The sequence below is a fragment of the Saccopteryx leptura genome, chromosome 3, assembly GCF_036850995.1.
Source record: "Saccopteryx leptura isolate mSacLep1 chromosome 3, mSacLep1_pri_phased_curated, whole genome shotgun sequence".
Lineage (NCBI taxonomy): Eukaryota > Metazoa > Chordata > Mammalia > Chiroptera > Emballonuridae > Saccopteryx > Saccopteryx leptura.
Window position 1 is genome coordinate 6,540,174 of NC_089505.1, and position 27,737 is coordinate 6,567,910.

Here is a 27,737-nt window from a genome sequence, read left to right on the forward strand (position 1 = left end):
ACGCCACTACCCGCCGCTGCCCGCCGCTTCCCGCGAGAGCACCAGTCCCGCGCCTGCGCAGCGCAGCGCGGCCGCAGGGAGGGGCGGGCTAATGCGTCATCTCGCGGCGCCGGCGGCTGGGGCCCGGAAGTCATGCAGGTAGAGCAGTCCCCGCGTTCCACCGTGCGCCCCTCTGGCGGCTGGGCTCCGCGGTCCCCGCGTTCCACCGTGCGCCCCTCTGGCGGCTGGGCCGCTGCGGGGCGCTCGCTCGGGAAGGCACCGCCTCGATGCCGGCCATTTGCGACGCCCGGGAGGGAACCGGGCCGCTCCGGCCCCGCCCCCCGAGTCCCGCCCCACACCGGCCGGTTCTGGCCCGGTTCCCTGTCGCGTCCCGGGTGTGGCTTCCTCCTGACGCTGCGGGACCTGCAGCGGTCTTGACGGGCCCCGGGGCTGTTCCCATGGGAGCCGGGTCTGTGCGCGACTCGCGGGGACAGTGCCCCGGAGGGAGTAGCGTCTGTGCGGGTCGTTCTGCGGGATGAAACGAGCTCCGCGGCTCACACCTGCACAATCAGTCTCCGACATTTCTAGGCCATCATGGCCATCAGATGCTAAAATCACCAGGGCCTCGTGGACTGTAGATGGGGTTCTGTAGGTCTGCCTCGCAATAAGGGTCTGATTTATTTCCCTCCCTCAGGCAGTGACCGGTCAGGCGTCTGTCATCAGCTTTAGCGGTATCTGCTATGAACACTGTGAGCTGAATGCTTCCCAGGTGTCTCTACTGACGGCAGTGCTGGGAGGTGATAACTAGTTTGCGCTATTTTGCAGTTAAAACCGAGGCTCAGACAAGCTCAGTAACTTTTCCGAGGCAAGAACGACAGCGATTCTCAAAATAAATTACAATGTAAGGTTTTCTGATCCCAAACAGGATGTTTGCACCAGCCCATGCTGCTCTGGGCAAGACCCTGAAATACGGGAGAACCACGAGGCGGGTGGGTGCACACCCACGCACGCCCACAGGCGTCTGCTTCCAGTGGGAGAACAGGTGTGTGTAACGTGCACAGGACACGGGATTTCTTACGACCGACAATTGAAGTATTGCAGCACCTAATGTTGATTTGATGTTGGATTGATTTCTTAATTTAACAGCGGGGGCTCAGAAGACTGAAAGCGAACTAGAATGGTGTATCTGTGGGTGGCGGATAGGATAGAGCCGCCTCAGAGTAGGAGGGGCCAGTCATTTATTCCCGTCTTGTTACTCCCTTATTGTCTGATTGTCTGCCAGGGGCCACGCTGCTGCTGGGACACAGTTGTGTAAGACCTGGTCTCTGCTCTCAGATCTTAGTTTAGTCGAGGCTGAAGGACAACTATATTGATAGAGCATCTACAGTCAAAAGAAGACTTCTTACGACTCAAGTGGCCATGTCTAGGGTGCACTTCAGTAGTGGAGTAATGGGCTTTTACGTAAAAATGTTCATTCTGCCTGCCACCTGTCACTCCAGAACAGCAGCTCATTCCTTTAGAGTTGGGGTGCTTCTAAAAATGCAAAGACTCCCCCTTTGATGTGAAAGTAACCTTTTAGAGTATTATGTTTCTGTATCAGAGAAGGAGACAAACCACACTTGTTTTTGAACCAAGAGAAGTTAAAGAGTTAACTAGGTGAAAAATTGTTAATTGGGTATCTGAAAGGACAAAATGTGATCTCTCAAAGTGTTATTCATGGAGGAGGCAGCTGCAGGAAGCAGTCTCACTCCCCTTAGCCCCGAGGGAGCCAAGGAAAGTAGGTGGGATTTTAAAAGACTTAGAACTGAAGAGAAGGGTCCCTCGTAGTTAAAACTCTGATCTCTTAAGGAGGAGGTTGTGCTGCTCAGCTACCTGGAAACAACCTTTGAAGTGTGTCACTAGTCACGTTATAACAGAAGGGGATGCACTGGACACACAGGGTTTGACTGTGGTGGGAGCCAGGGATGAAGCTGGACCTGCAACTCTTGGGAACACTGAGGACTGGATTCACCTGCTGCAGCAGGAGATGATGCTCAAAGAGTAGAAAGTGGACAGGAAGTGGCCAGGCTGCAGGCAGCCTGAGCAAGCCCCCACTTTCCCTGCCATCTCAGGGTCCCTCTCGAGTGCCCTGTCTAGCTGAGAGCCTCCGAATATTTCACACAGGTTTCTTGGGCAGTACCATAGCTGTGGGGGGCTGCGGGATTGCTTAACAACTAGCACAGAGGGAAAAGTGCAGCTTCTGGGGGTGAGGAGGAGCAGACGGGTCGTGGGGTGATACTGAGAGCTTAACTGGTCAGCTGCCAACTTAGGGAGGGACCATGTCTTGATCACAAATGTTGGAACACTGACACCCTTCAACCTGACAAATCAGATGAAGACCCACACGTCAGCTTTAGACCTGAAATAAGACTTTGTAGGATAATAAGCTTATCTTAGTGTAATGTGTGGTTAATTAGGAGGATTTTATTTTTATGGATAAGGATTGTAGTTTGTTGCTTTTTTCATTTTAGTTCATTATGCTTGATTTTTTTGCTTTTCTGTTCCCCATTTTAAAAGATTGCTTATTTGGATAACTTCAGGGAGTAAAGGAATGTGGTAAGGAACAATGCACCATCCATGAAACACTGAGCTTCTGGAAACTTAATTCTTACAGACATTATGATTAATAAAGTTTAAATCCCAAAACATTAATTTGTTTGAAAATATATATGTAAATTGTATTTCATTAATATGTAATCACAATGTTTAAACCATACAGCTCTCAGAAAACCCACAAAGTATGCTAACAGATCTACCTGAGTATATTCTGTACTTATGATAGGATAATTTTGTGTTAAATCTGTAATTAATATTTCTGTTTTTTCTTCCTGTTAAATAGTAACTTTTATGTTTTATGTTTCAGATATTACTAGAGGATTCTGTTACCACATGTCTTTCTCCCTCAGTGCGTGATATGATCTGTAAACTCGGGTTTGAAATCAGAGAAGATTGTGATATCGATAGTATTGTAACTCAGAACGGTGAAGTGTGTTGGAAGAGGATCACAGACTGTGTGATTGATACAAAGTCAGGTTTGTTCTCTCTCTGCACCCCAAACATCTCTCAGTACTTTCCATTTGAAATGTCTTGACCTGTAAAATTCCCCTTTCTGATCGTCACTTCTTTTGGTTAGAGGATGTTCTCATACTGGTCTAACTCACAAGAGAAAAGGAATTAGTGTGAAAAGAGAGAAAATGAGGCCAGAGAAGTGTAAGTCACTTTTAAATGGTATTAAGGAAACACTGGGCTGAGAAACCCATGTGTGAGACAGAGAGGTCGGGGGCAGTAAGAGCTGACGGGGCTGCAGATGACGTGGCTTCCCGCTCCAGGCCCACAGTCCTGGTGCAAAAGAAGAGAAAATGCAAGTCATGAACTAGGTATGAAATGACCAGCAACACAATAAATGATTACTTTAAATGTGTTCTACCTATTTTTTGAAAAATTTTAGAGCAAGAAGTTGGTCTGGAAATTTAACAGTGTTACAGAAGTGGCAAATGCACCGTGCTCTGGCCCAGCAGTTCTGTTCCAGAAGTTTGTAAGACCGGTACACTTATAGATTAGGAAGTGCACATTCCAGGTTTTCTCCTTGCTGCGTCATCTGTGGTATCAAAGAAAGCAAAGTGTTGGAAACAGCCAGATGTCAGGGAGTAGGGACCACTTAAGAAAATAATGGAAAAATTCACAGTGGACTATTACGCAGTAGTGAAAAAGAATAGGAGGCCTGGCTTTCAGATACCAGAATCTTTGAGCCATATTGCTAAGTGAAAAAAATGGACATATATTTTCATTTGTTTTTATATGTATAAATATGTACAAGGAATTAATAAAAGCAGCTGCTGTAGGAAGGAGAATTCAGTAGACAATAGGGATACTTACCCTTTTATATTTTTTAGTCATGAACCATGTGACTGTTCAGTCCCAAACTTATAAAACAATTATAAATATGTTCTAAAATAATTAAGGGTCATTGGAAATCTCAGTTAAATAATATTAAGTAAAAATCAATCATCTTAAAATATTATATATACAGTATAAGCCTGATTTTGTATAAACTGATATGCAGGTAAAGAAATTGAAAAAGATAGTTTTTTTCTTGTTTGAACCTTCCTGTATTTTCCAAACTCTCTACTGTAGTGTAGTTTTGTTTTATAACCAGATAAGCACTATGTATCATTTCCAACATAGATACATCTTTCTTATAAGTTCAGTTATAAACCAGTTGTTGATTTTGTGGAAATTTTGTGGTTAGAGCACTTATTCTTTGATGACTTAGAGATGTTTCTCCCCATGATATGGAGCTGGTGCTAACTGGTTTTTTTACCTTGAAGCTCAGGGTCTGGATTATCCGGGAAGCGTGAGGCTGCTGGGCCCGGTGTGTGAGGCAGTCCATGTCCATTTGTCCTCTCTGACCAAGGGGCAGTTTGAAGTTCAGTATGCACCATGGCTCCAGTGGACAAGTTCTCCAGAGGTTTGGCCTTTGCAAATTCTACTTAGAAACCCTTATTTCTTGCTAATTTTAGAGGAGTCTCCTTTAGGACTTCTTCCAACTATGAAGAAGCCATGAGGGAAACCTGAAACTGTTTTGCAGAGGCTCTAAACCTGAGCGAGAAGCACATCCTTTGACCAAGAGAAGTAGTGAGATGCAGTGTCAGGGTGGGTGTGGGAAGGGAGCTTGGTATATGGATGCTGGTTCTGGGACAGAAGTAAAGTGGGCTGTTGGTAGGAAGAAGAAAGACCTTCTGGACAGAGAGTAAGGTATTTCTGAGACAGAGGGGCCAGGGGAAAGGATGCTGGACTTGTTGACGGTGAAGTGGAGGGAGAGGGTCATCTGGGGCCCAAACCTTGTTTTGGTTGATTTGTTGATTGGTGAAAACCACTATGTCACTTGGCACATTAAACGGCCATAACACAGCAGTAACTAACAAGTCTAATTCTGACGTACCTGAGTTCCCTAATTTAGTGTGGGAGGAACATTGCTTCCTCCTTCGTAATAGCGCTCATAAGTGGCAGGGTGAGCTGTCTTATGTTTCTCTGTTCTTAAGAACTACTCAAAATGGGAAATAAGATTTAGGTCAAAATATTTGACTTTTCAATGTACAGTTATGCCACACTTACTGCTTTCAATAAATATTTAAGTAAAGAACATTTAAAGAACTCCTTAGATTTTTTTTATTATTTAGATGTTGTTATATCTATGTAGAAAATATTTACCAGCCCTGGCCGGATGCTTGGTCAGTTGGAGCGTCGACCCAAAGTGCAGAGGTTTCCAGTTCAATCTCAGTCAGGGCACATACAGGAACAGATAGATGTTCCTGTCTCTCTCTCGCTCGCTGCCTCACACTCTAAAGAGAAAATATCTCTCTATCTATATACATAATGTACATATTTACTTATATCAGAAAGTCTTTAAAATATTCACAATCACAAGAGAAACCCAAAGAAATCAACACTAAGACACATCATAATTAAAATACCAAAGCTAAGTGATAAAGAGAAAATATTAAAAGCTGCTAGAGAATAAAAGACTATCACCTACAAAGGAGCCCCCATAAGGATGACATCCGACTACTCAACAGAAACACTTGAGGCCAGAAGGGAATGGCAAGAAATATTCAAAGTAATGCAAAACAAGAGCCTACAACCAAGACTACTTTATCTAGCAAGGCTATCGTTTAAAATTGAAGGAGAAATAAAAAGCTTTCCAGACAAAAAAATACTCAAGGAATTCACTACAACCAAACCAAGGCTGCAAGAAATGCTAAGGGGCCTGTTGTAAACAAATCAAAGGAGAAAAAGAATATAGCGAAAGAGGAATACAATTTTAAAGAATAAAATGGCAATAAACAATTACATGTCAATAATAACCTTAAATGTAAATGGATTAAATGATCCGATCAAAAGACATAGGGTAGCTGCGTGGATAAGAAAACAGGATCCATACATATGCTGTCTACAAGAGATACACCTTAAATCAAAAGATGCACATAGACTGAAGATAAAAGGATGGAAAAAATTATTTCACGCAAATGGAAATGAAAAAAAAGCTGAGGTAGCAATACTTATATCAGACAAAATGGACTTTAAAACAAAGGCTATAGTAAGAGATAAAGAAGGTCACTACATAATGATAAAGGGAGCAATCCAACAGGAAGATATAACCATTATAAATATCTACACACCCAATATAGGAGCACCTAAATATATAAAGCAGACTTTGATGGATTTAAAGGGCGAGATCAACAACAATACTATAATAGGGGATTTCAATACCCCACTAACATCACTAGATAGATCCTCAAGAAAGAAAATTAACAAAGAAACAGCAGACTTAAAAGACATACTAGATCAACTTGATTTAATATCTTCAGAACCTTTCACCCTAAAGCAGCAGAATATACATTCTTTTCAAGTGCTCATGGTACATTCTCTAGAATAGACCACATGTTAGGGCACAAAAGCGGTCTCAACAAATTTAAGAAGATTGAAATCATATCAAGCACTTTCTCTGATCACAATGGCATGAAACAAGAAATCAACCACAACAGAAAAACTGAAAAATATTCAAACACTTGGAAACTAAATAGCATGTTATTAAATAATGAATGGGTTAACAATGAGATCAAAGAAGAAATAAAGAAATTCCTAGAAACAAATGATAATGAGTATACATCAACTCAAAATTTATGGGACACAGCAAAAGCAGTCTTGAGAGGGAAGTTCATAGCATTACAGGCATACCTCAAGAAGCTAGAAAAAGCTCAAATAAACAACTTGACCCTACATCTAAAAGAACAGCAAGTAAAGCCCAGAGCTAGTAGAAGGAAGGAAATAATAAAGATCAGAGCAGAAATAAATGACATAGAGGCTAAAGAAATACAGAGGATCAATGAAACTAGGAGCTCGTTCTTTGAAAAGGTAAACAAGATCGATGAACCTTTACTCAGACTCACCAAGAAAAAAACAGAGAGGACTCAAATAAATAAAATAAGAAATGAGAGTGGAGAAATAACAACTGACACAACAGAAATAAAAAATATTGTAAGAAAATACTATGAAGAACTGTGCCAAAAAACTAGACAACCTAGATGAAATGGACAAATTCCTTGAAACGTGTAATCTTCCAAAAATTAATCTGGAAGAATCAGAAACCTAAACAGACCAATTACAACAAATGAGATTGAAACAATTATCAAAAAGATCTCCCCCCAAAAAAGTCCTGGGCCTGATGGCTTCACAAGTGAATTCTACCAAATATTCAAAGAACTAACTCCTATCCTTCTCAAGCTATTTCAAAAAATTCAAGAGGAATGAAGACTTCCAAGCTCCTTTTATGAGGCAAGCATAATTCTGATTCCAAAACCAGGCAAAGACAACACAAAGAAAGAAAATTATAGGCCAATATCCCTGATGAATTTAGATGCTAAAATCCTCAACAAAATATTAGCAAACCGGATCCAGCAATATATGAAAAAAATCATACACCATGATCAAGTGTGATTTATTCTTGGGAGGCAAGGCTGGTACAATACTCGCAAATCAATCAATGTGATTCATCACATAAACAAAAGGAAGGAGAAAAAAACACATGATAATTTCAATAGAAATGCAGAAAAAGCATTTGGTAAAATCCAGCACCCATTCATGATCAAAACTCTCAGCAAAGTGGGAATACAGGGAACATACCTCAACATGATAAAGGCCATCTATGACAAACCCACAGCCAACATCATACTTAATAGGCAAAAATGAAAAGAAATCCCCTTAAGATCAGGAACAAGGCAGGGGTGCCCCCTTTCAACACTCTTAGTCAACATAGTTCTGGAAGTCCTAGCCACAGCAATCAGACAAGAAAAAGAAAAGGCATTCAAGTTGGAAAAGAAGAAGTAAAACTATCATTATTTGCAGATGATATGATATTGTATATAGAAAACCCTAAAGTCGCAGTCAAAAAACTACTAGACCTGATAAATGAATTCAGCAAGGTGGCAGGATATATAATTAATACTCAGAAATCAGAGGCATTTTTATACACTAACAATGAACTGTCAGAAAGAGAAACTAAGGAATCAATCCCCTTTACCATTGAAACCAAAAAAATAAAGTACCTAGGAATAAATTTAACCAGGGAGATTAAAGATTTGTACTCGGAAAATTATAAAACATTGATAAAAGAAATCAGGGAAGATACAAGTGGAAGCATATACCGTGCTCATGGTTAGGAAGAATAAACATCATTAAAATGTCTATATTACCCAAAGTAATTTATAAATTCAATGCAATACCGATTAAAATACCAATGACTTACTTTAAAGTTATAGAACACATATTCCAAAAATTTATATGGAACCAAAAGAGAACACAAATAGCCTCAGCAATCCTGAAAAGGAAGAATAAAGTGGGAGGTATCACACTTCCGGATATCAAGTTATACTATAAGGCCATTGTACTCAAAACAGCCTGGTACTGGCATAAGAACAGGCATATAGATCAATGGAACAGAACTGAGAACCCAGAAATAAACCCACACCTTTATGGACAACTGATATTTGACAAAGGAGGTAAAAGCATACATTGGAGTAAAGACAGCCTCTTCAACAAATGGTGTTGGGAAAATTGGAAAGCTACTTGCAAAAAAATGAAACTAGACCACCAACTTACACCATTCACATAAATCAACTCAAAATGGATAAAAGTCTTAAGTGTAAGCCGTGGAACCCATAAGCATCTTAGAAGAAAACATAGGCAGTAAGCTCTCTGACATTTCTCTCGGCAATATATTTGCCGATTTGTCTCCACAGGCAAGTGAAATAAAAGACAGGATAAACAAATGGGACTATATCAAACTAAAAAGCTTCTGCACAGCTAAAGACAATAAGAACAGAATAAAGAGAAACTACACAATGGGAGAATATATTTGACAATGTGTCTGATAAGGGGTTAATAACCAAAATTTATAAAGAAATTGTAAAACTTAATACTAGGATGACAAACAATCCAACCCAAAAATGGGCAAAACAAATGAATAGACACTTCTCCAAAGAGGACATACAGATGGCCAATAGGCATATGAAAAAATGCTCAACATCACTAATCATTAGAGAAATGCAAATTAAAACCACAATGAGATATCACCTCACACCAGTCAGAATGGCTCTCATCAACAAAAGAACACAGAATAAGTGCTGGCGAGGATGTGGAGAAAAGGGAACCCTCCTGCACTGCTGGTGGGAATGCAGACTGGTGCAGCCACTGTGGAAAACAATATGGAGATTCCTCAAAAAATTAAAAATCGAACTGCCTTTTGACCCAGCTATCCCACTGTTAGGAATATACCCCAAGAACACCATAGAACTGTATGAAAAGAAGAAATGCACTCCCATGTTTATGACAGCATTGTTCACAATAGCGAAGATCTGGAAACAGCCCAAGTGTCCGTCAGAGGACAAGTGGATTAAAAAGCTTTGGTACATATATACTATGGAATACTTCTCAGCCATAAGAAATGATGACATTGGATCATTTACAACAACATGGATGAACCTTGATAACATTATACTGAGCAAAATAAGTAAATCAGAAAAAACTAAGAACTATATGATTCCATGCATAGGTGGGATATAAAAATGAGACTCAGAGACATGGACAAGAGTGTGGGGGTTATGAGGTGGAGGGGAGGAGAGGAAGGGGGATGGAGGAGGGCAGGGGCATAAAGAAAACCAGTTAGAAGGTGACAAAAGACAATTGGACTTTGGGTGATGGGAATGCAGCATAAGCAAATGGCAAAATAAACAAGAGCTGTTTTCTCTGAACATATGTATCCTGATTTATCAATGTCACCCCATTAAAATTAATCAAAAAAAATTTGTCTCAGGGCTAATTCAGGCAGTTAGAAAAATATAATACTATAAGGATGCTAATTCTGCTTCTCAGGCCACATCCTGCAAAAGGGGCCCCAAGAAAATTGGCGATTTGGCTCTTCTGACTTTGCCAATTAGATTTAAAAAAAGGTCAGGAATGCCCTGAAATGGAACTAACAATACAAGGGCCTAAATTTAAAGGACTTTTAGATACTGGAGCTGATATATCTGTTATTGCTAAGCTACATTGGCCTCCTTCCTGGCCCACTCATGCAGCAGCCACAGAATTACAAGGTATAGGGTAGAGTAAATCCCCTCAACAAAGTTCTAGTTTAAAAAAATATATATTCACAATCAAAATCTTTAGAGGCTTCAATTTTATGAATAGGGTTGTTACTTTGAGAAATATTTCTTACTGAGCAGAAATGCTAATATGTGTCTTATTCTAAACAGTTATTTCCAGAAATACTTGATGCCTTGGCGAGCCTCCAGCCTCCTGCTGTTTCTCTTGGCCTCATGAAGCTTACGTCCTGTCTGGAGCGGGCTCTGGGTGATGTGAGTGATGGACCCTCACTGTCAGGCCTGTGAAGCCGCTGAGTGCAGACTAAGCTGTTCTGTGGTCGCCCTCAGAGTCCTTGCATTTAGTGATCATTTTCCTATAAAATGCAGTTATTTGGAAGATATTTGTAATATTTTTTTCAACAATCATGAAATTAAAACATTGGTGTCTTCAATATTTGCCCCCCCCCCCCCGCCCACCCCATTTATCTAAACGGTTGCTTCTAAGTGGGTTTTTTTCCTGACCATCACTGGCTCACAGTAATGCACTTGTTGTATGATCTTTGTTTGCATTTTAGGTATTTTTACTGGTTGGGAAAGAATGTCCCTTTCTCTTAAGAGATCTGCTTGCGTCCGAGGAGCTCAGGCACATCTTTGGGCTCTCTGTGGTAAGCTGGCTCACCCACAGTGATAGAGTTGGCACAGCCTAGAACAGGCAAAGTAAGCTGCACTTTTGTTCCTCAAAAAAAAATGATGCTGCTTATAGGAAAAAATTAGTTTTAGCAGTGTTTTAAGCATATGTTTCTTCCCACCTCTCCTTTCCAAACTGCCACTCTTCAAGCCAGAAGACACAGCTCTCCCCTCCCGAGTCCCAGTGTGGTGCAGCATCCTCCGCCCTGATGGCCTCTGGCACAGTGACCTCTGGGGGCCAGTCGTAGGAGCAACTTATCATCGCTTGCTTTCCTTAATTATGTATAATAACTATAATACTGACTTATTCTGAAATAAAAATTAAACTCTTCAGCGAGGATATTACACTTTTATTCCAAAATATCAATATTTTTAGCACATGGGAAATTATGCCCTTTGCAACTCTTCAGATTTATGGGGGACAAAATGTAAAAGTCAGAAAACCTGCAGAGCTGCGTAGCAGGTAGCACGTGTCCCAGACTGTTGAAGGCAGTCCTGGGCAACTGGACGAGGCGGGGTCGAGGCGAGGATGGAGCAGGCGCTGTCATGTGAGAGGGGGCTGCACTGGGAAGGGTTCACAGCCACTGCATGTGCAGGGCCCGCTTGCCATGGGTTTTGGACGAGGATTCTGTTTTCCGTAACACTTTCCCAGTGTCTACAGTGGCTCCTTGTCCCTTGTCATCTTGAAGGTTGTTTTCTTTTGTGGAGAGTAGGGAGGGAAGATAGAGACCAGGTGTCTTGTTGTTCCCCTGACTTCCTAAACGACGTCTGTTGTTTTGACGGTCTCTGTTGTCTGCCTGTGTGCCCGTAGCCTCTGGTTGGCCTGCAGCGGCTTTTAACCCCAGATGATATATTTCTGATCCTGCATATGGTATGAACAGTTAAGTAAATTTAATACTAATTAAAACCAATGGCATTAAGTTATTTGTATTATAATGATTTGTTATTAGCATTACAGTATTAAAATTACTGTGAACAAAAAGACCCCTGGTGTCACCTCTCCACTCTTCTGCACAGTGGGAAGCACACTGTCCCTTCTTTAAATGCTCTTCTGAGGATGAATGAGTAACGAGTAACATGCATTAACGGTGCAGTAAATGTTGGTTGTGTATTGTTACTTCTTTTACAGTGATGACTGTACTAACTAGCCAAACTGCTGTTGGTTCTATTCCTTCTAAGGAAGAGAGGAAAGATGATTTGTTTCATTCAATAGTTGAATGTGACTTAACTAGTCAACACTCTGCTGTCCCCTCCCTGACTAGATGAACGTGTTGAAAGTCTTCGTTGGCTCTCCGTGCGGACTCAACCTGCGTAACGTCTTGTGGCATGGGTTCGCGTCACCTCAGGAAGTTCCTCCAAAGTAGGTTGCTGCTGAGGATTTGTCTTTCTTTTTGGATGTGCTGGGAATTTGTTTTATCTTTACTCTGATGACAAGGAAATGTCTCGAGGAGGATTGAGACGGGACTTTGAGGACAAAACTGATTGTTAATAGCGGATTTGCAGCAGTGGTGGTGGTCATGCTGTCCCTGACTTGCACCCCGCGTGCAGCTCAGAGGTTGAACCAGAAGGAAGTAGCAACACGCACGCTGCCTGGCGGGGAAGAGGCTCATGCGGGTCTGGGTTCTCTGGGTCCTCCCAGCCAGCGTGGCGCTGTGGCGGGGGGAGAGGCTCACGCGGGTCTGGGTTCTCTGGGTCCTCCCAGCCAGCGTGGCGCTGTGGCGGGGGAAGAGGCTCACGCGGGTCTGGGTTCTCGGTCCTCCCAGCCAGCGTGGCGCTGTGGCGGGGAAGAGGCTCATGCGGGTCTGGGTTCTCTGGGTCCTCCCAGCCAGCGTGGCGCTGTGGCGGGGAAGAGGCTCACACGTGTCTGGGTTCTCGGTCCTCCCAGCCAGCGTGGCGCTGTGGCGGGGAAGAGGCTCATGCGGGTCTGGGTTCTCTGGGTCCTCCCAGCCAGCGTGGCGAAGAGGCTCATGCGGGTCTGGGTCCTCTCGGTCCTCCCAGCCAGCGTGGCGCTGCTCCCTTTGCTTTCCTAGTTCTATCTTCTCATGAGAGGAAAGCTTTCTGTATGAGCTACTGAGTCATACGCAGCAGACCTCTGGCATTTTCCACCAGGTACTGTTCAATGATGGTGCTGTTGACGGCTGGCCTGGGTCAGCTACTGAAGACTTTCCTTCAACAGGCTGAGTGCACGGTGGCACATCGACCTCTCATCACCCTCACAGACTCAGAGGATTTGATCGTTTTCCCCGGCAAGTACAACATTGCCCATTTTCCCATGAATTGTCTTTACAAACATATTTACAAAGTTATCAAGTAGCATCAAGACTGGAACACTTAAGATGGAATAGTTATTTGCCTGGGGCAACACGCCTTTGAAGTTCTGTGACATCTGGTATTAAGTGTTGCCCCATGAATCTGCCCTTTCCCACTGTGCCCAGGTTGTCGTGGGGAGTCCCTGGTTCGGTGTTAGTGATGGAATCAGTCTGTCCTTCAGAAGGACCGACACGCACGTGTCCTCGGTCACTTATAGTGTCCTGTCTCCTCTCCTCCTCGGGGCTCCCTGCTCACAGTCACTGTGCCAGAACCGTGTTGTTGGAGGGTCTCCTGTGTCTCCTTTTCCTTTTCCACGACGAAGCCCCTTACCAGATTACGGGGTGAAATGTCTCCTTTTCCTTTTCCACGACGGAGCCCCTTACCAAATTACGGGGTGAAAGAGCAGTGGAACCGGGTGTTTGCTTCAAGCTCGTTTTTCCCACTTTGGCAGTCAAGCTGTACGATCTGTGTTAGCCGACGTGCACCGTGAGGGGGACGGTGCAGATCACGTGGTATCTGCAGCCTTAGCATTCTGGTACCCGGGGCCCTTTCGGTAGTCTGGTAACTGCCAATAATATTGATATTTTTAAGATTTTTGTTAGAGTTTTAAGTTTATAATACCATTGAGAGAGTTCAGAGAGTAGGTTCAGAGAGTTCCCACACCCGTGCTGCCCGCACACATGCTCGGCCTACCCATAATCAACACCCCCCACCAGACGGGACAGTGGTCACCACGGATAAGCCTGTCTGACACACCATAAGCACGCAAAGTGCATAGTTTCCCTTAGCAGTCACTCTTGGTTACTGTATCTTAGGATACAGCTGGTCAACCCTGAACTCCTTTATAGAATGTTACAGCCGAAGTCACTGAGAAGAGGCAGTTGTCCACATTCACTGTCTCTCAGGACATCTGCGGTCACCTGCGACTGTGGGCTTAGTTCAGGGTGGTCTTGATTACCTGTGGACAGCATGCGCTTGCCCCGGGCTATGGTTTATCTACGTAAAGAGATGGACTGCTTGGACTCACTCCCTAGACATGTGCCAGCTTTTCAGTTGATCAGTGTGATTGTGCTTAAAAATACTTGCTGTTTTGCAGATGTTACTTCTGAGGTACTTTCAGTATTGGAAGAAGTGATGAAGAAGTCCACTTTTATATTAAGAATCATGTTGCCATATTGGGAATTCGCGTTAATCAAGTTCAAGTCACACAGGTAAAGGAAAGGGGGTATTACAGAGTGGACATTGAAGTTGGAGGCCAGTCCTTCCCAAAAAGCCTCTGTGTCAGGCCCTCTTTGCTCTGGAATCTAACTAGTGGAGAGCAGAGCTGCACATAGAGTACCTCCCGTCCTGATGAAGAGGACTCGTAGCTGTGTGGTAAGTGTCAGGGCACAGCTGGTCAGGTTTACTGTTTTTCTAAATCAGCTTCTTAAAATTACTGAGTTTTTACCGTGAGCGAAACCCTGCGCCCTGTGTCCGTGCGCCGTGAATGAAGAGGAAGCCAGGTTCGTCCTCTGCGTCGCCGAGGCACAGGAGGTCCGTGGTCGTCAGGCCCTTCACGCCGCCTTTCCCGACACTGCCGTCTGTGGACCTGGGGAACCCACTGAGCCCGGGGCTTGAGTCCTTTTAGACCTGAAATGAAGTAGGCAGGTTTTGATGGCATTTTTCTCCTAGTGAGACACTAAAAATGCTCATCAAACATTAAAATGCTGAAAAGCAGAAAGCAGTTTAAAAGCACGGGTCTAAGGAGACTTCGATTCTGTTCTTACTGCATCTTAGCGAGTGAGGCCGCCCCTCCTTGCTTGGACACAGTGTAGCCCCACTTCTGAGGTGCCAGCGTTCATGTTGTGGGGGAGTCGTGCTCATCCCCTTCAATCCCACAGGTTTGCCGACTGTGCCGTGTTGTTACTGATGCAGCTCGAGACTGGACTTCGGAATGTGTTTGCCACAGTTAATAAGTGTCCAAAAAGACTTCTGACGGCTGAGGTACACGCGTGTTAACAACTGATGGCAATGGTTGTTGCTGTAGTGACAGTCTTCTTTGCCACATTAAAAGTTCTTAACATCTTATTTTTGTTTGTATGAAAGGAATATTTTAGTTAAGAGCTTCCTTAGGAGGCTTAACTGTCATTTTTTGTGGCTTCCTATTATAATTATAGTTTTTGGTAGTTGTATATTTCCAAGTAGTCTTTTAAACTTAGTGATGTCATAAAACTAGTAACTTTTCTCTCTGTAGCCATAGTTATTGGCATATCGTTGTAACCCCATAAGGTGGTCCATGGTTTATAGCATGCCCACTCGTTACAGACACTGCTTCCTCTTGGCCGAGACTTAGCCACCCCTGGCTGTGGGGAGGTTTGGAGAGGTTTCTGGGTGGTCACGTGCCCAGCTAACTATTGAGAGGTCCGCGGACAGGAAAGGGGGCCGTGGGTTACAGGACGAGCAGCAGCGCTGGCCGTGTCTTCTCTTCTCATTTGTGTCACTCGTTCATCTTCCTCTTTTTGCCCCCTTACGTAAACATTCCTCAGAATTTTGCTCTCGGTCCTGTCCTCTCTCTCTGTTTGCTCCTTGGGAGATCTCACACAGTCCCATGCCTAATGCTGTCACCTCTGTGGGAACAAAGGTTAGAAAACACGTGGCACCTAATGAAAGTGAGAGCCAACATCCTGCAGGTTGTCGATGCAGCTGAAGCAGCTAAGAGGGCAGTTCATGGCATCAAGGTCCAGTATCTCCAGGCATCGACTCTAACCCAGTTCTTTCATCTCCCAGGTTAGGCTTACACCTGTCACCTGAATAGATTTATATGAATGTTCCCCAGTATCTCAAACGTACTTTATTTCAAAAAAGCATTTTCCCCCACAAATTCCTTATTGTCCGTATCCTCTTAGTCGCTCTGGCCCCAAACCTTAGCTGCACTTTGTTCCCCAAAGCCACTTGGTCTCCAGACTGCCCATTGGTTCTTCCCTTGATGTATTTTGTACCTTTTCTCTTCCAACCTGAAGCCTCCCCTGGCTCCTCAACATGCTCACCTGAGCTCACCTGCCAGCCCGTCTTCACGAGTCTTCCTTCTCTAATCCAGTCTCACACGGCCACTGATTGCTTTCTAGACTAATAAATATTCCTCTGTCTGCTGCAGTCTCCTCTGCCTACACGCCTTTACAGACATGTCAGTACTTTGCCCACAGGGTTCCTGCTTTTGGTTGGGCGGGCAGGGAGTTCAGGTCCAGCCCAGGCTTTCTCCAGCTTGTCTCCCCGATTTCTCCAGGATAATTCGGGCTCCTAGCTAGGTCCTGAGCATGCCTGTCACCCGTTCGTTGTCCACCATCCCTGCCTGAGCACTCAGACCCTGACCTGCTGTCCGGGAGATCACGTTAACAGCTGCTGTTATCTGCGTTCTCCTCCTGCTTCTGCTTCATCCTGACGTGGGCCAGCTTTGCCTCGTGCATTTTGTAGAGGTTTCTGGTGCGAGATCCTTGAGAAGGGTCATCACACTGCTGTCCCTGCTGCCCACGCCCAGGGCCTGTCACGTCGGCTTTGCCCAGTCAGTGTGGTGAAGCTTCAGTCTTAGGAGAAAAGCCCGGCACCTCCGTGTCACCGCAGTCACTCGAAGAGTAAAACTGCAGAGTGCTGTGCGCATGCTGTTTACTGAGAACTTGTCATGGCCTGAGGTCTCTGAGATCAGTGGACGATGTGAACATGAGTGAGACGCACTTTTAAGAAGTTTATGTATCGGGTGAGAGATGAGAAATACACAAGGTGACATCAGTGCACATAGTTTATGCAATTAATAAAAAGTTCAGCTTTTTTGAGGAAGTGATAGGATATTTAGTAGGCAATTGGATATTTTTAATAGCTCTCAAGAGAATTTTAGGAGCGATCTGTGAAGTGATGGTACCATAAATGTCAGGAGAATCTGAGCTAAACAGTTTGCGAGGGCAGCAATGTAACACGGCCCAGTCACTGTGTGTGTTTCGTCTGGACTGTCTCCCCAAAGCGTTGTTGAAGATTTATTTTCAAAAGATGTTTCGTGTTTGTTGCTGTGTAGTAGAATTTTTCTTGCTTTGAATAATGTAACTCGGCTTGTATTTTGCTTTAATTATGTCTTCTCTTTCCTTTTATGAAGTCAACGGCTCTTTATACCACCTTTGATGAAGTAAGTGAACCTATAAGGTATCTTGAAACAAAACATTGTACTCTTTTATAATACAAAATTAAAGATTAGCCATAATATGCTTATAGGAAAATCTTAATAGTCACATAAGTCAAAATCCTTACTGAGTTGAATCTAGAATTCAGGCCAAGGAGACCCAGTATTATTGACCCAGTTTCTAAAGTGATGGAGAGGCTGTCGCTGGAAAAGGGAGACGCAGACGTGACGTGCTTGGTTATTAGAGGTTCCCACGGCGGATTCCAGGCTACCGCTGACTTGCTCTGCACATGAAATGCACATCTGCTCCTGTCAGCACAGTTTACGTGGATATCTTCCATCTGCATATTTGGGGGTGGGATTCTGAAGGTGAAAATCGGAATAGTAAAAATTATCAGCGGAAATATCTCACATCCCTCAAAGGGCACAGAAGCTTTTGTTTCTGTCACCTGGGTAATAATTCTCACATTCCCCACAGCCCACAGGAGGAGACGGAGGGAAAGTCCACTGTGGGGATGTGGCTGGTCCGGGCATTTTGCCTGTAGATAGAACAACTAGTTTCTGAGTGAATGGGTGGTGGGTGAATTAAGAAATGTGTGTGCTTACCTGCAGAGTTTATGCTGATCGGTAAATGATTTGCTGTTATTAAATATATATTTGATACTGTGGGAAGCACATTTAATAGTACACTCGTGTCTATATAGGATTAGGGCCACAGGATTGGATCAGCGTTTGGGTTCCACAATCCATGAGAATTAAGTGGCTCTCGAAGTAACTGGTAGATATGGAACACACATACACACACTTGTACATATAACACACATACACATACCGATGCACACATATATGCAAGTACACATAAGCACATACACATGTATAAACGCACACATGCCCAAAGATACATATATACAAGTAACATACAAACACGTGTAGATACATCCAAGTGTATGTAAACACATACACGTATACCTATAAATACAAGCACCTGTATACACACATACATACTCATACACATTCATACACACATGTACATATATGTGCATGCACATATACACATAACTAGACATAAACACACATTATACAATTAAGAAGATACATATACTTAAGGTCATTAAACAGGTTAAGAAGAGTCTTGAACTCGTGGTGTCTTCCTTTAAGACTGCCCTTGTTACATTTGGTTGGCTTGGGGCTTATTTAATAATTCATACCAGAGTACAGTATCCTTCGTCTCTGAAAGTTCTGTATCTGTATGCCTACCAGTTAATTAAGTTATTTTTGGGTGTTTTAGATACTGGCAAAACACTTGAATGATGGCGAAATCAATCAGCTTCCTCTTTTCCTTGGAGAGCCTGCAATGGTAACGTATTAGGTCTTTTCCAAGCTAATCTTCTTGAATTTATGGGTGTGATTCAGACTTCTTCAGGGTGGCGTTCATTTTGGCCTGTGATATGCTCAAAGAGAGCGTTCCTGAGTCAGCTGTCACTGCCTGCCTTCCTCGTCCCTGCAGCAGACACTTGCTGAGCTCTGACTCCTGCTCGGGTCCCGTGTGTCGTGCTTGTTGCTTGAAGTCCCTTTTCTAAGCCCGGCGATTGAGCGGCCCTGTTCCCGTGCAGTATGTGCCCTTGCTGGCTGTGTGCACCTGCAGGGGAAGGGACTGTATGTGCTTTGGGAGCTGCAGCAGCAAAGGAGCCTGATGAGATTGAGTGTTAGATGGAAAAAGAATTAGTAAGCGTTTAGAGCCACTTGCTGTTTGTCACTGTTTTTGTATTTTGTGAAGATACTGTACTCTGTACTGTAAGCGGAAGGAAGTTCTGTATCTGTTTCTTCTACCCGGGAGTTGGCCTCAGGGTGCTACTTTCCGTTGTGTGGCTTAGATTCCGCACGCTGTCCGGGCGCCCACTCTGCCCTCAGGAAATTAGGGTATGGAGCTTGTTTGTCTAATGCTCTTCTCCATCTCAAGTCTGTGACTCTCCCAGCTATGGCAGTTTGCCCAGGGCAGCGGTTTTCTGTCCCTTTTCCCTCTAACCTGTGGGACAGGCTGTGGACTTAGGCTGTTCAGAGAGAAGCAGCCATCTTCACTGGCGTCCACGGTGAAACGGGCACCTGGGAGGAGGTGGGCATGAGCAGAGAGAAGCAGCCATCTTCACTGGCGTCCACGGTGAAACGGGCACCTGGGAGGAGGTGGGCACGAGGAGACATGAAGCGAGGGCTGTGCTCACGCAGGAAGCACAGCAGGGACGTCTTTTATTGCCTTGGGAAGTGACTGCCCAGTGTGGACACAGTGGTCCTCCTCGGGGCAGGGGCTCAGATAAGAAAGGGTGAGTCAGACCCTGGCCAGTTTGTCTCAGTGGTAGAGCGTCGGCCCGGTGTGTGGAAGTTCCGGGTTCGATTCCCGGCCAGGGCACACAGAAGAAGCGCCCATCTGCTTCTCCACCCCTCCCCCTCTCCTTCCTCTCTGTCTCTCTCTTCCCCTCCTGCAGCCGAGGCTCCATTGGAGCAAAGTTGGCCCGGGCGCTGGGGGTGGCTCCATGGCCTCCGCCTCAGGTGCTAGAATGGCTCTGGTCGCAACAGAACAACGCCCCAGATGGGCAGAGCATCACCCCCTGCTGGACATGCTGGGTAGATCCGGTCGGGCGCATGCAGGAGTCTGTCTGACTGCCTCCCTGCTTTTCACTTCAGAAAAAAGAAAAGCTGAGCCTGACTGAGCACTGGACCATCCTGGCAGCTCCGTGTCAGTGCTGAGACTCCAGGCTGCTCAGTGCTCTTGTCAGCCTGGCCCCAAGCAGCGGGGTGCGGTGAGAACAGGGGTTCTGACAAGAATTCAGCTCTGTCCCTTGCAGTGGTGTGGCCTGGAACTCAGTCTCTTGGAGGCTCAGCTCTGGTCTGTAAATGAACACGGTGCCCCTCACCTGTGTCAGGTGGGGCCTTGGCACTTTCCTCCCTCCGCCGAGAGCACTGACAGAGGGTTTTCTCTGTTTATTTCCTGAAAGGAATTTCTCTGGGATTTCCTGAACCATCAGGAGGGTCCTCGTGTAAGAGATCATTTAAGCCACGGGGAAATCAACTTAGCTGAATTCCCAGAAGGAGTAACAGAGCAGCTGCTTAGCTTTTCCCTTGTACTGCTACTGAGATTCGTTGACGAAGACCTAGCATCAGTGTTTAAGGTAATGCATAGGGAAGAAAAAGACATTCAGTCACTGTCATTCAGCAATGAAAGGCTATACAATAGTTTATTTTAAAATATAAGTAACTTGCCTGATCTGTGGTAGCGCAGTGGATAAAGCATCGACCTGGAAATGCTGAGGTCACTGGTTTGAAACCCTGGGCTTGCCTGGTCAAGGCACATATGGGAGTTGATGCTTCCAGCTCCTCCCCCCTGTCTCTCTCCTCTCTTTCTCTGTCTCTCTCTGTCTCCTCTCTAAAATGAATAAATAAAATAAAAAAATTAAAAAAAAATAAAATAAAATATAAGTAACTTAATTATCTTTTGCTTAACTTACCTGATTTGTAGTATGCTTCCATGAGAACAAAAAGTTGTGAATTAAGTGTTTGCATGTATTCTCTATAACAAATCAGTCAATTCACTTAATCTAATCTAAAATAATTTAATTCATTTCTTAAGAACACATTTGCCCCTGGCTGGTTGGCTCAGTGGTAGAACATTGGCCTGGCATGTGAATGCCCCAGGTTTAATTCCCAGTCAGGGCACACAGAAGAAGTGACCATCTGCTTCGCCTCCTCCCCCAATCCCTTCTTCCACCACGGTGGCTCGATTGATTCGAGCATGTTTGTCCTGGCCACTGACAATGGCGCCATGGCCTCTGCCTCAGGCGCTAAAAGTAGCTCAGTTGCTGAGCAATGGATCAACCCCCTAGATGGGCAGAGAATCGCCCCATAGGGGGCTTGCTGAGTGGATCCTGGTCAGGGTGCACATGGAGTCTGTCTCTCTGTGTCCCCTGCTTTCAATTAAAAACAAAAACAAAACACCTTTGCATGGAAAATTGCAAACCAGAGTATAAAACAGGATTAACTAAATACAATGGAAATTTTTATAGATATCTGGTTTATTGCTGGGGTGCAATATTTGTCTCTATTCCTGGGGTGCAATATTTGGGCATAGGGGAGCAACCAAACAGTGCCACGATTGGTCCACCATGAAAGCTGGACCGCCCACTAGTGGGCGGGAGGGACCAGGTTGACCAGCACTGCAAAAGTGGTTTTCTTAAGAACACATTTGCCCCTGGCTGGTTGGCTCAGTGGTAGAACATTGGCCTGGCATGTGAATGCCCCTTTTATAAAAAGGTTTGCCATCAAGGCTCTATTCATAAACTAATTTTTTATTATATTAAAATAATTTGGGTTAGAATAATTTGTTACTGATATTTCCATCTTTTTTCAGATTATACATGTAATAACTATTAAAGTTGTTTAAAAGCTCAAACAAGATAGAAAAATTAATGTAGAAAGTGAAAATTGTCAAGAATTCTATCTGAAATCCCGTACATAGAAACGAGCTCCTGGCGGACTCCTTCAGCACAGTTGACAGTTTCAGCATGTTGGGTCTTACTTTCTGTCACCGCGTCTCCTGTCTTAGTCCTTTCCTCCGTGCCCCCCCCCCAGTGGCAGTGCCCTCCCCAGGGGGCTGTGAGGCCCAGGCTGGCTCCTCCTCTCTCCACACCGAGTCCTCTCTCTGGGGGAGAAAGATGTCCACGTCTGCGTCCCCCCCACTTGCGTGACACCCTCTGGGCAGACCCCCTGACCTTCCCCTGCAGTATCACCGGCCCTCACGAGGCCGCCCACACGGGTCTGTCCTCAGCAGGGCCGGCCGAGTGGGCCTCACGTCGTCCCCCTTGCCCCCCCACCCCACGCAGAAGCCCCCGGGGACCACGCGAGAGCAGAAGCTGTGCCCCAGGTCTCACCTGTCACTTCTCACCGTTGCTGCCTGTGTCTTGGCTGCTGCACTGGATTGTGGAGACCCCCGAGGGCGTATCCCCGACGTTTTTTGTGTATGAAGCCCGAGAAACTCCCTGCTGTGCGGGTCTTAGCAGTTTGAGTGGAAGAAAGTTTAAGTCTTCTGATTAACTACCAGTTTGTGCCTCTGAGCAGCCTGGGTACTTGCTGATTATCTGCAAGGAAGCTGTCGAGATCTGTCAGCTGTCACCTTACTGACTTTTGTTTTTGTCTATTAATTTTTAGTCAGCTGACTTGGATTTTCCAGTTAGTTATACCAGCTGTACATAATATTTTTACTTTTTTCAGTATTCATATGTTTCACAATTACATGCTCAGAGCTATGTAATTCTCTTTTAGTATATTGGGTTTTTTTAATGTTTAATTTTCTACTATATATTTTAGGAGAATCTCTTAAACTTTCCAAATGTTTGTAATCTTTTCTTTCTTATTTCTAGTTGTATTGCATTGTGGACACCAGCAGATGTGACCTTTTTAATTTATCATTGTGAATTGGCTTCATTTAAAGTCATATTGTTGGTTATGATTTGACTCCTCTCAAACCAATTCTAAAGAAGAGTTTTCCTTTGTTGAGCTGCATGGAAATGACAGGAAGGAAAAGAATGAGAAACCAGGACTCTTATGTGACCTTAGAAACTCAATGGAAGCAAACGAGGAGCCTCACCACCAGTTGCAGTAACCTGTGTCTGTCTCCTGGACTAGGGAAGAGCAGCGATCCAGTCGGTGGTCCGTGTCGCAGACAGCTACCGCGCTCGCCTCCATCCAGCCTCCCTGCTCAGGAGACAGGTGTGCGTGCGGCATGCGCCGGGGAGAGGGTGTGCGTTCCCCTGCTGCAGCGTTCTAACTCGGGTGTCACTTGTGTGGCCTCACACGGCGGCTCAGGGGCGTGGCCATGGCCATGATGCTCCGTCTGTTTGAGGCTCAGGTTCCGCGCAGCCAATGAAGTAACGGCAGCAGTGTTCCCCTGGGTGTTCTGTACTAAGCGGGTGACTTGGAAGGTGCCTTAGCAAGCTGTTCTCATCCACCCAGGACTAGTAACAGCTTTTGCTTGTCAGTGATAAAGGATGTTAATTTTTTTTTTTACCAACTTTTGTTAACTTATTAATTAAAACAAATAAGCAAAATTTTTAGGCATTCCTGCCAGGTATTTCCAATTTGGGAACTAGCCTCAGTACTCATTCTATATCGTGAAACAGGAAGGTGGTTGGGGGCAAAAATGGGGTCGTCCCAGGAGCGAGTCATCACAGTGGCTGACTTAGAAATCCATGGGTCAGACTGCCCTCTGCAGGACAGCTGTGGAGTCAGCACACACAGGGAGCATGTGCGGTGAGGGACATGGCGCCTTGAGAAGCCAGGTCTGGTGACCAAATAAGAAAAGTGACAGCTGTTAGAAGGGGGTCTCTGTTGGGGACGTGAAGAGAAGAGCGAGCCCTGGAGCGCTGCCTTCCTGTGCGTTTGAGAAGGGTTTGACTCGGAGCCTGCGTGGGGGTCTCTGGGCTGGTGTGGCTGCTGCAGACTGACCTCCAGGACTTTCTGGGCCTTTCTGAACCTGATTATAATGAGTAACTGACATGCACCACTTAGTTTTCAAATACAAGGACTGTAACAGTTTTATAAACAGGTTAGTAGAAAGAGATCACAGCATCAGTAACAACTTAAAAACATTTTCTAGAACTTCATTGTAAAACCTTTAAAAGCACAGACCTCTTCCTCTCAGGTGCTGAGCTGTGAGCAGAGCATCCAGGTGTGGCCTCTGCTGCCTTTGCCCAAAGAAGCCGAAGAGGAAGCGGCCGGGTGAGCTCCACCCTGGGGTTGGGCCACCTCTGGTCATTGGGGAGCATCAGCCGGGCCGTGGGATGAGGGCCTGCCCAGGAGGGACTGCTGGGCCTTGTGCCCGGGGACGCCAGGGGATCGAGTCAGCAGGGCCGTGGGATGAGGGCCTGCCCAGGAGGGACTGCTGGGCCTTGTGCCCGGGGACGCCAGGGGATCGAGTCAGCAGGGCCGTGGGATGAGGGCCTGCCCAGGAGGGACTGCTGGGCCTTGTGCCCGGGGGCGCCAGGGGATCGAGTCAGCAGGGCCGTGGGATGAGGGCCTGCCCAGGAGGGACTGCTGGGCCTTGTGCCTGGGGGCGCCGGGGGATCGAGAGGAGAGTGGTGATGGCCCAGCTTGGGGCTCAGGGCACCTGTGGGGACCATGGACGCCACAGGAAAGATCTGGTGGACAGTGAAAGGGGTGTGACTCTCAGGAGAGAAGTACGGACAGAGAAATTTGGGTTGTTGAGTCAGCAGACAGACTCACAGGTCACCCTTGTCGGCCAAGTGCATTGCTTTCCACATGTCCCGTTGACTTGGCCATGGCCTTCGATGGTTGCTTTTATATCTTATATTTGGGGAGACCAGTTTTCAGATTAAGTGCTTTGTTCAGTGAGCCAGGAACGCAAATGATATTTTGCACAGGTGCTAATTGGGCATCTTAATTACTGTCATGTATACTTACGTTTTTTTTTTTTTCAGATTAGAAGATGATTCTGAAACAAATGACTGCAACTCTTTAATTGTAAAAATCACGTATGAGCTGTATCAGCACTTCCCCGAGAGTCACCGTGTCTTTAGTGACTTGGATAACCTTCCTATTGAGAAGTAAGTCGTCCTGAAAATTGTTACAACGTGGATTAAGCAAATTGGGACCCTGTCTTTGTTAAAAATTTTGTAAGTGTGGCGGGAGCGCTAGACTCACGTGGGTGCTCTCCAAGAGGAATATCGGCTGGGCCGACACTCCTGCGGGGCTGCTCTGCCTGCTGGAAGGCCCCTGCTCACCAGGACTCGGGTCTGGCAGGCCTGAGAGAGGTGGCCACAGGAGGACGGCCGTGGAACGCGCCCACGAGGGTCACTCTCTGCCCCGCAGGTGGCCCCGGCTGCTCCCCGAACTCTGCAGCATCCGTGTCCCAACCCTGTTCTGTCCCAGAGCCGTTCTGGAGGTGCTGGCCCTGCTCAGAAGCATCAGCTCGTGCTGCGTGCACGTGTCCCTGCAGGTGGCGGCCTCCCTGGAGCGGAGACACCGGCAGTGGGTGGAGCGGACGCTGCGCTCCCGGCAGAGGCAGAACTTCCTGCGCATGCGCAGCAGGTGCGAGGCCCGGGCCCTGCCGCCAGGAGCGCCGGGGCAGGTGTCTGCGCGCAGCTCTGATTCTGGTGTCAGAGCCGTGCTTGTTTGTAGAGGAAGTTGGGCACGAGCTATCCTAACAGCTGAAACTGGCGAGTGGGAGTGCGGGCCCTCCTGACCCAGGTGAACGTCCGGGTCCCAAACACGAGAGCAGGCTAACGTGGGTGTTCCGGCATGAAGGTTTCTGCACGTAGGCTGTGTATTTCAGAAGGTGATACTCGGCCTCAGGACCTTACCGATGTGAACAGCGGCCTAGAACTTTGAGTTCAGTGGTATTTGAAAGTTGTTAATTCCTGGGTTGTTCCTGAAAACTTACACCCAGTTTACACTCCTGCCAGCAGTTTATAAGATGATGCCTGTTAGGCTACATCCGTCTTTCCCGAACAAAGTATTTTTAAAATATGTCTACCTGTTTTATGGGAAAGATAATGTCTCACTTTAATTGGAATTTCCTTGAGTCCCAGAGGCACTGAATACATTTTTAGGGGTAAGCCATCTCTATTTCTCTTCCTGTGACAGTCTTCACTGACTATCAGTGTAGAAAAGACGCTGACCTGCCGAGGGAGTGGGTGGGGGTCTGGGTGCCGGGTGTGAGATCCTGTCCGTCCTGAGGGGCCCGCCTGGCACCACGAGGTGGACATGGGGCAGGCAGGCCTGGCCGGCAGACGCTGGGCCTGCCCCAAGGGCCTTCCCCGCACATGTGAATGCCCTGCGGTAGCGCCTGGGGGTCTGTGTATAGGGGAAGTTTGGATTTCAGAATTCTTGAAAACAGGGCTATTCAGGTGAAAAGCATCGTTTTCCTTATGAAATTGAAATATTTTATTTAATCAATTTTAATCTAGTTTATCTCTTTTTAGTGTTAAGCTTCTGTCTCCTGTGCTCTCCCTGATTTTATTGCTGGTTGCACTGGAGTTGGTCAACGTCCATGTGGTTTGTGGAAAACACGCTCAGGAGTATCAGCAGTACCTGAAGTAAGTGTCAGACTCAGGAAATGAAACTGGTTCGGTAACTTTAGTAATTTCACTCCTATTGGTTTTCCTGGGTGATTTTTTTAAAACCCTGCCGCCCACTTGTCTGCACTGCTCCCCACGGACTCCGTGGGGTCTCGGAGCCGTGCACGCTCTGCCTGCGCAGGCGCTCTTCAGAGACTGACCCGGCTCCTGGGACGCCCATGCTGCCGGAGCCGTGCACGCTCTGCCTGCGCAGGCGCACTTCAGAGACTGACCCGGCTCCGGGGACGCCCATGCCGCTGGAGCCTTGCACGCTCTGCCTGCGCAGGCGCACTTCAGAGACTGACCCGGCTCCGGGGACGCCCATGCCACCGGAGCAGCACCCGCGTCCCTCTGTGTGGGCGGCGCCGCGGCTGTGCCGGCCTCATGTGCACCCCTGAGCAGGGGCACCGCTCAGGCCAAATTCTCCCAGTGTGGGGAGCCCACCTTGCAGGAGCCCCTTCATGCAGAGACTGCAGCGCGGAGGCGTCCCCACGGATTGGCTGCAGGCTCAGCCGCGGCTGCGAGTCAGTGTCCACAGGAGCTCGCGACTTGCCGTGTTTTCCCCTTTCCCGTCGTCTGTATCCACTTCTGTTTTGTCCGTGCGTCTTTTTCTTGGATTTGCTGGTAACATTTAAGTTCAGTTCTATAGTTGTAATTCCAAAATAAAGAGAAAACATTCGAATTCTTACACTTTTCAATGAAATAGGTAAATTAATCGTTACACAGGTTCTTGAAGTCGGTCCTGCAGTACGCGGAGAACCTGGTGGTGTACACCAGCCAGGCGAAGAACCAGTGGGGCCGGACGGCCAGGCTCACGCGGGCGGCTCTGCTGAGGATCTGGGCCGCCAGCGAGAAGAAGCAGATGCTCATCCACTGGGCCAGGCAGCCCCAGTGACATGGCGCTGTGGGCCGTCACGTCGGCGGCTGCGGCTCATCAGAGACCCCGGGACAGACTCCAGCCACGTGCACATGGCAACCCGGGACACCAGGGGACACGGCCTCCATGCCGGATGCTGTGTCCTCAGTCATACACCATGGGACGCATTCTGTGCCCTGTCCCCTTTTTGGTGATGTGAAGCTTGATCCCGTGGAGAAGGGGCGCCCGGGTTCCCCCTCCACAGAGACAGATTTGTAACTGACAGCTGCCGTGTGGGGAGTTACTCTGGACCCTGTGGACCTTGTCCTGTAGTCTGTCTTCCGTCTTCAGCACCCCATCAGTAAATCCTGTCTGCACTGTGTTGGTGGCTGTCAAGTGATACCGTTTTTCATGTGTCTTCTTTATTATTTGTCATTTCTCTCCAAAGAAGAGAGATCTCT

At 46.3% G+C, this 27,737-nt stretch overlaps 1 protein-coding gene across 1 annotated transcript; it reads left to right on the forward strand.

The window, feature by feature from the left end:
• The first annotated feature begins 40 nt into the window (after window positions 1-40).
• ERMARD (ER membrane associated RNA degradation) lies at window positions 41-27,737 on the forward strand. The gene is made up of 19 exons (XM_066372823.1): window positions 41-138; window positions 905-1,021; window positions 2,882-3,050; window positions 4,347-4,486; window positions 10,329-10,430; window positions 10,733-10,822; window positions 12,107-12,204; window positions 12,954-13,090; window positions 14,251-14,365; window positions 15,035-15,137; window positions 17,275-17,304; window positions 18,587-18,655; window positions 20,289-20,462; window positions 22,972-23,055; window positions 23,987-24,063; window positions 24,783-24,908; window positions 25,174-25,392; window positions 26,286-26,399; window positions 27,147-27,737. Exons 1-19 carry the CDS (start codon window positions 133-135, stop codon window positions 27,313-27,315), a joined length of 2,139 nt encoding a protein of 712 aa, XP_066228920.1. The 5' UTR covers window positions 41-132; the 3' UTR covers window positions 27,316-27,737.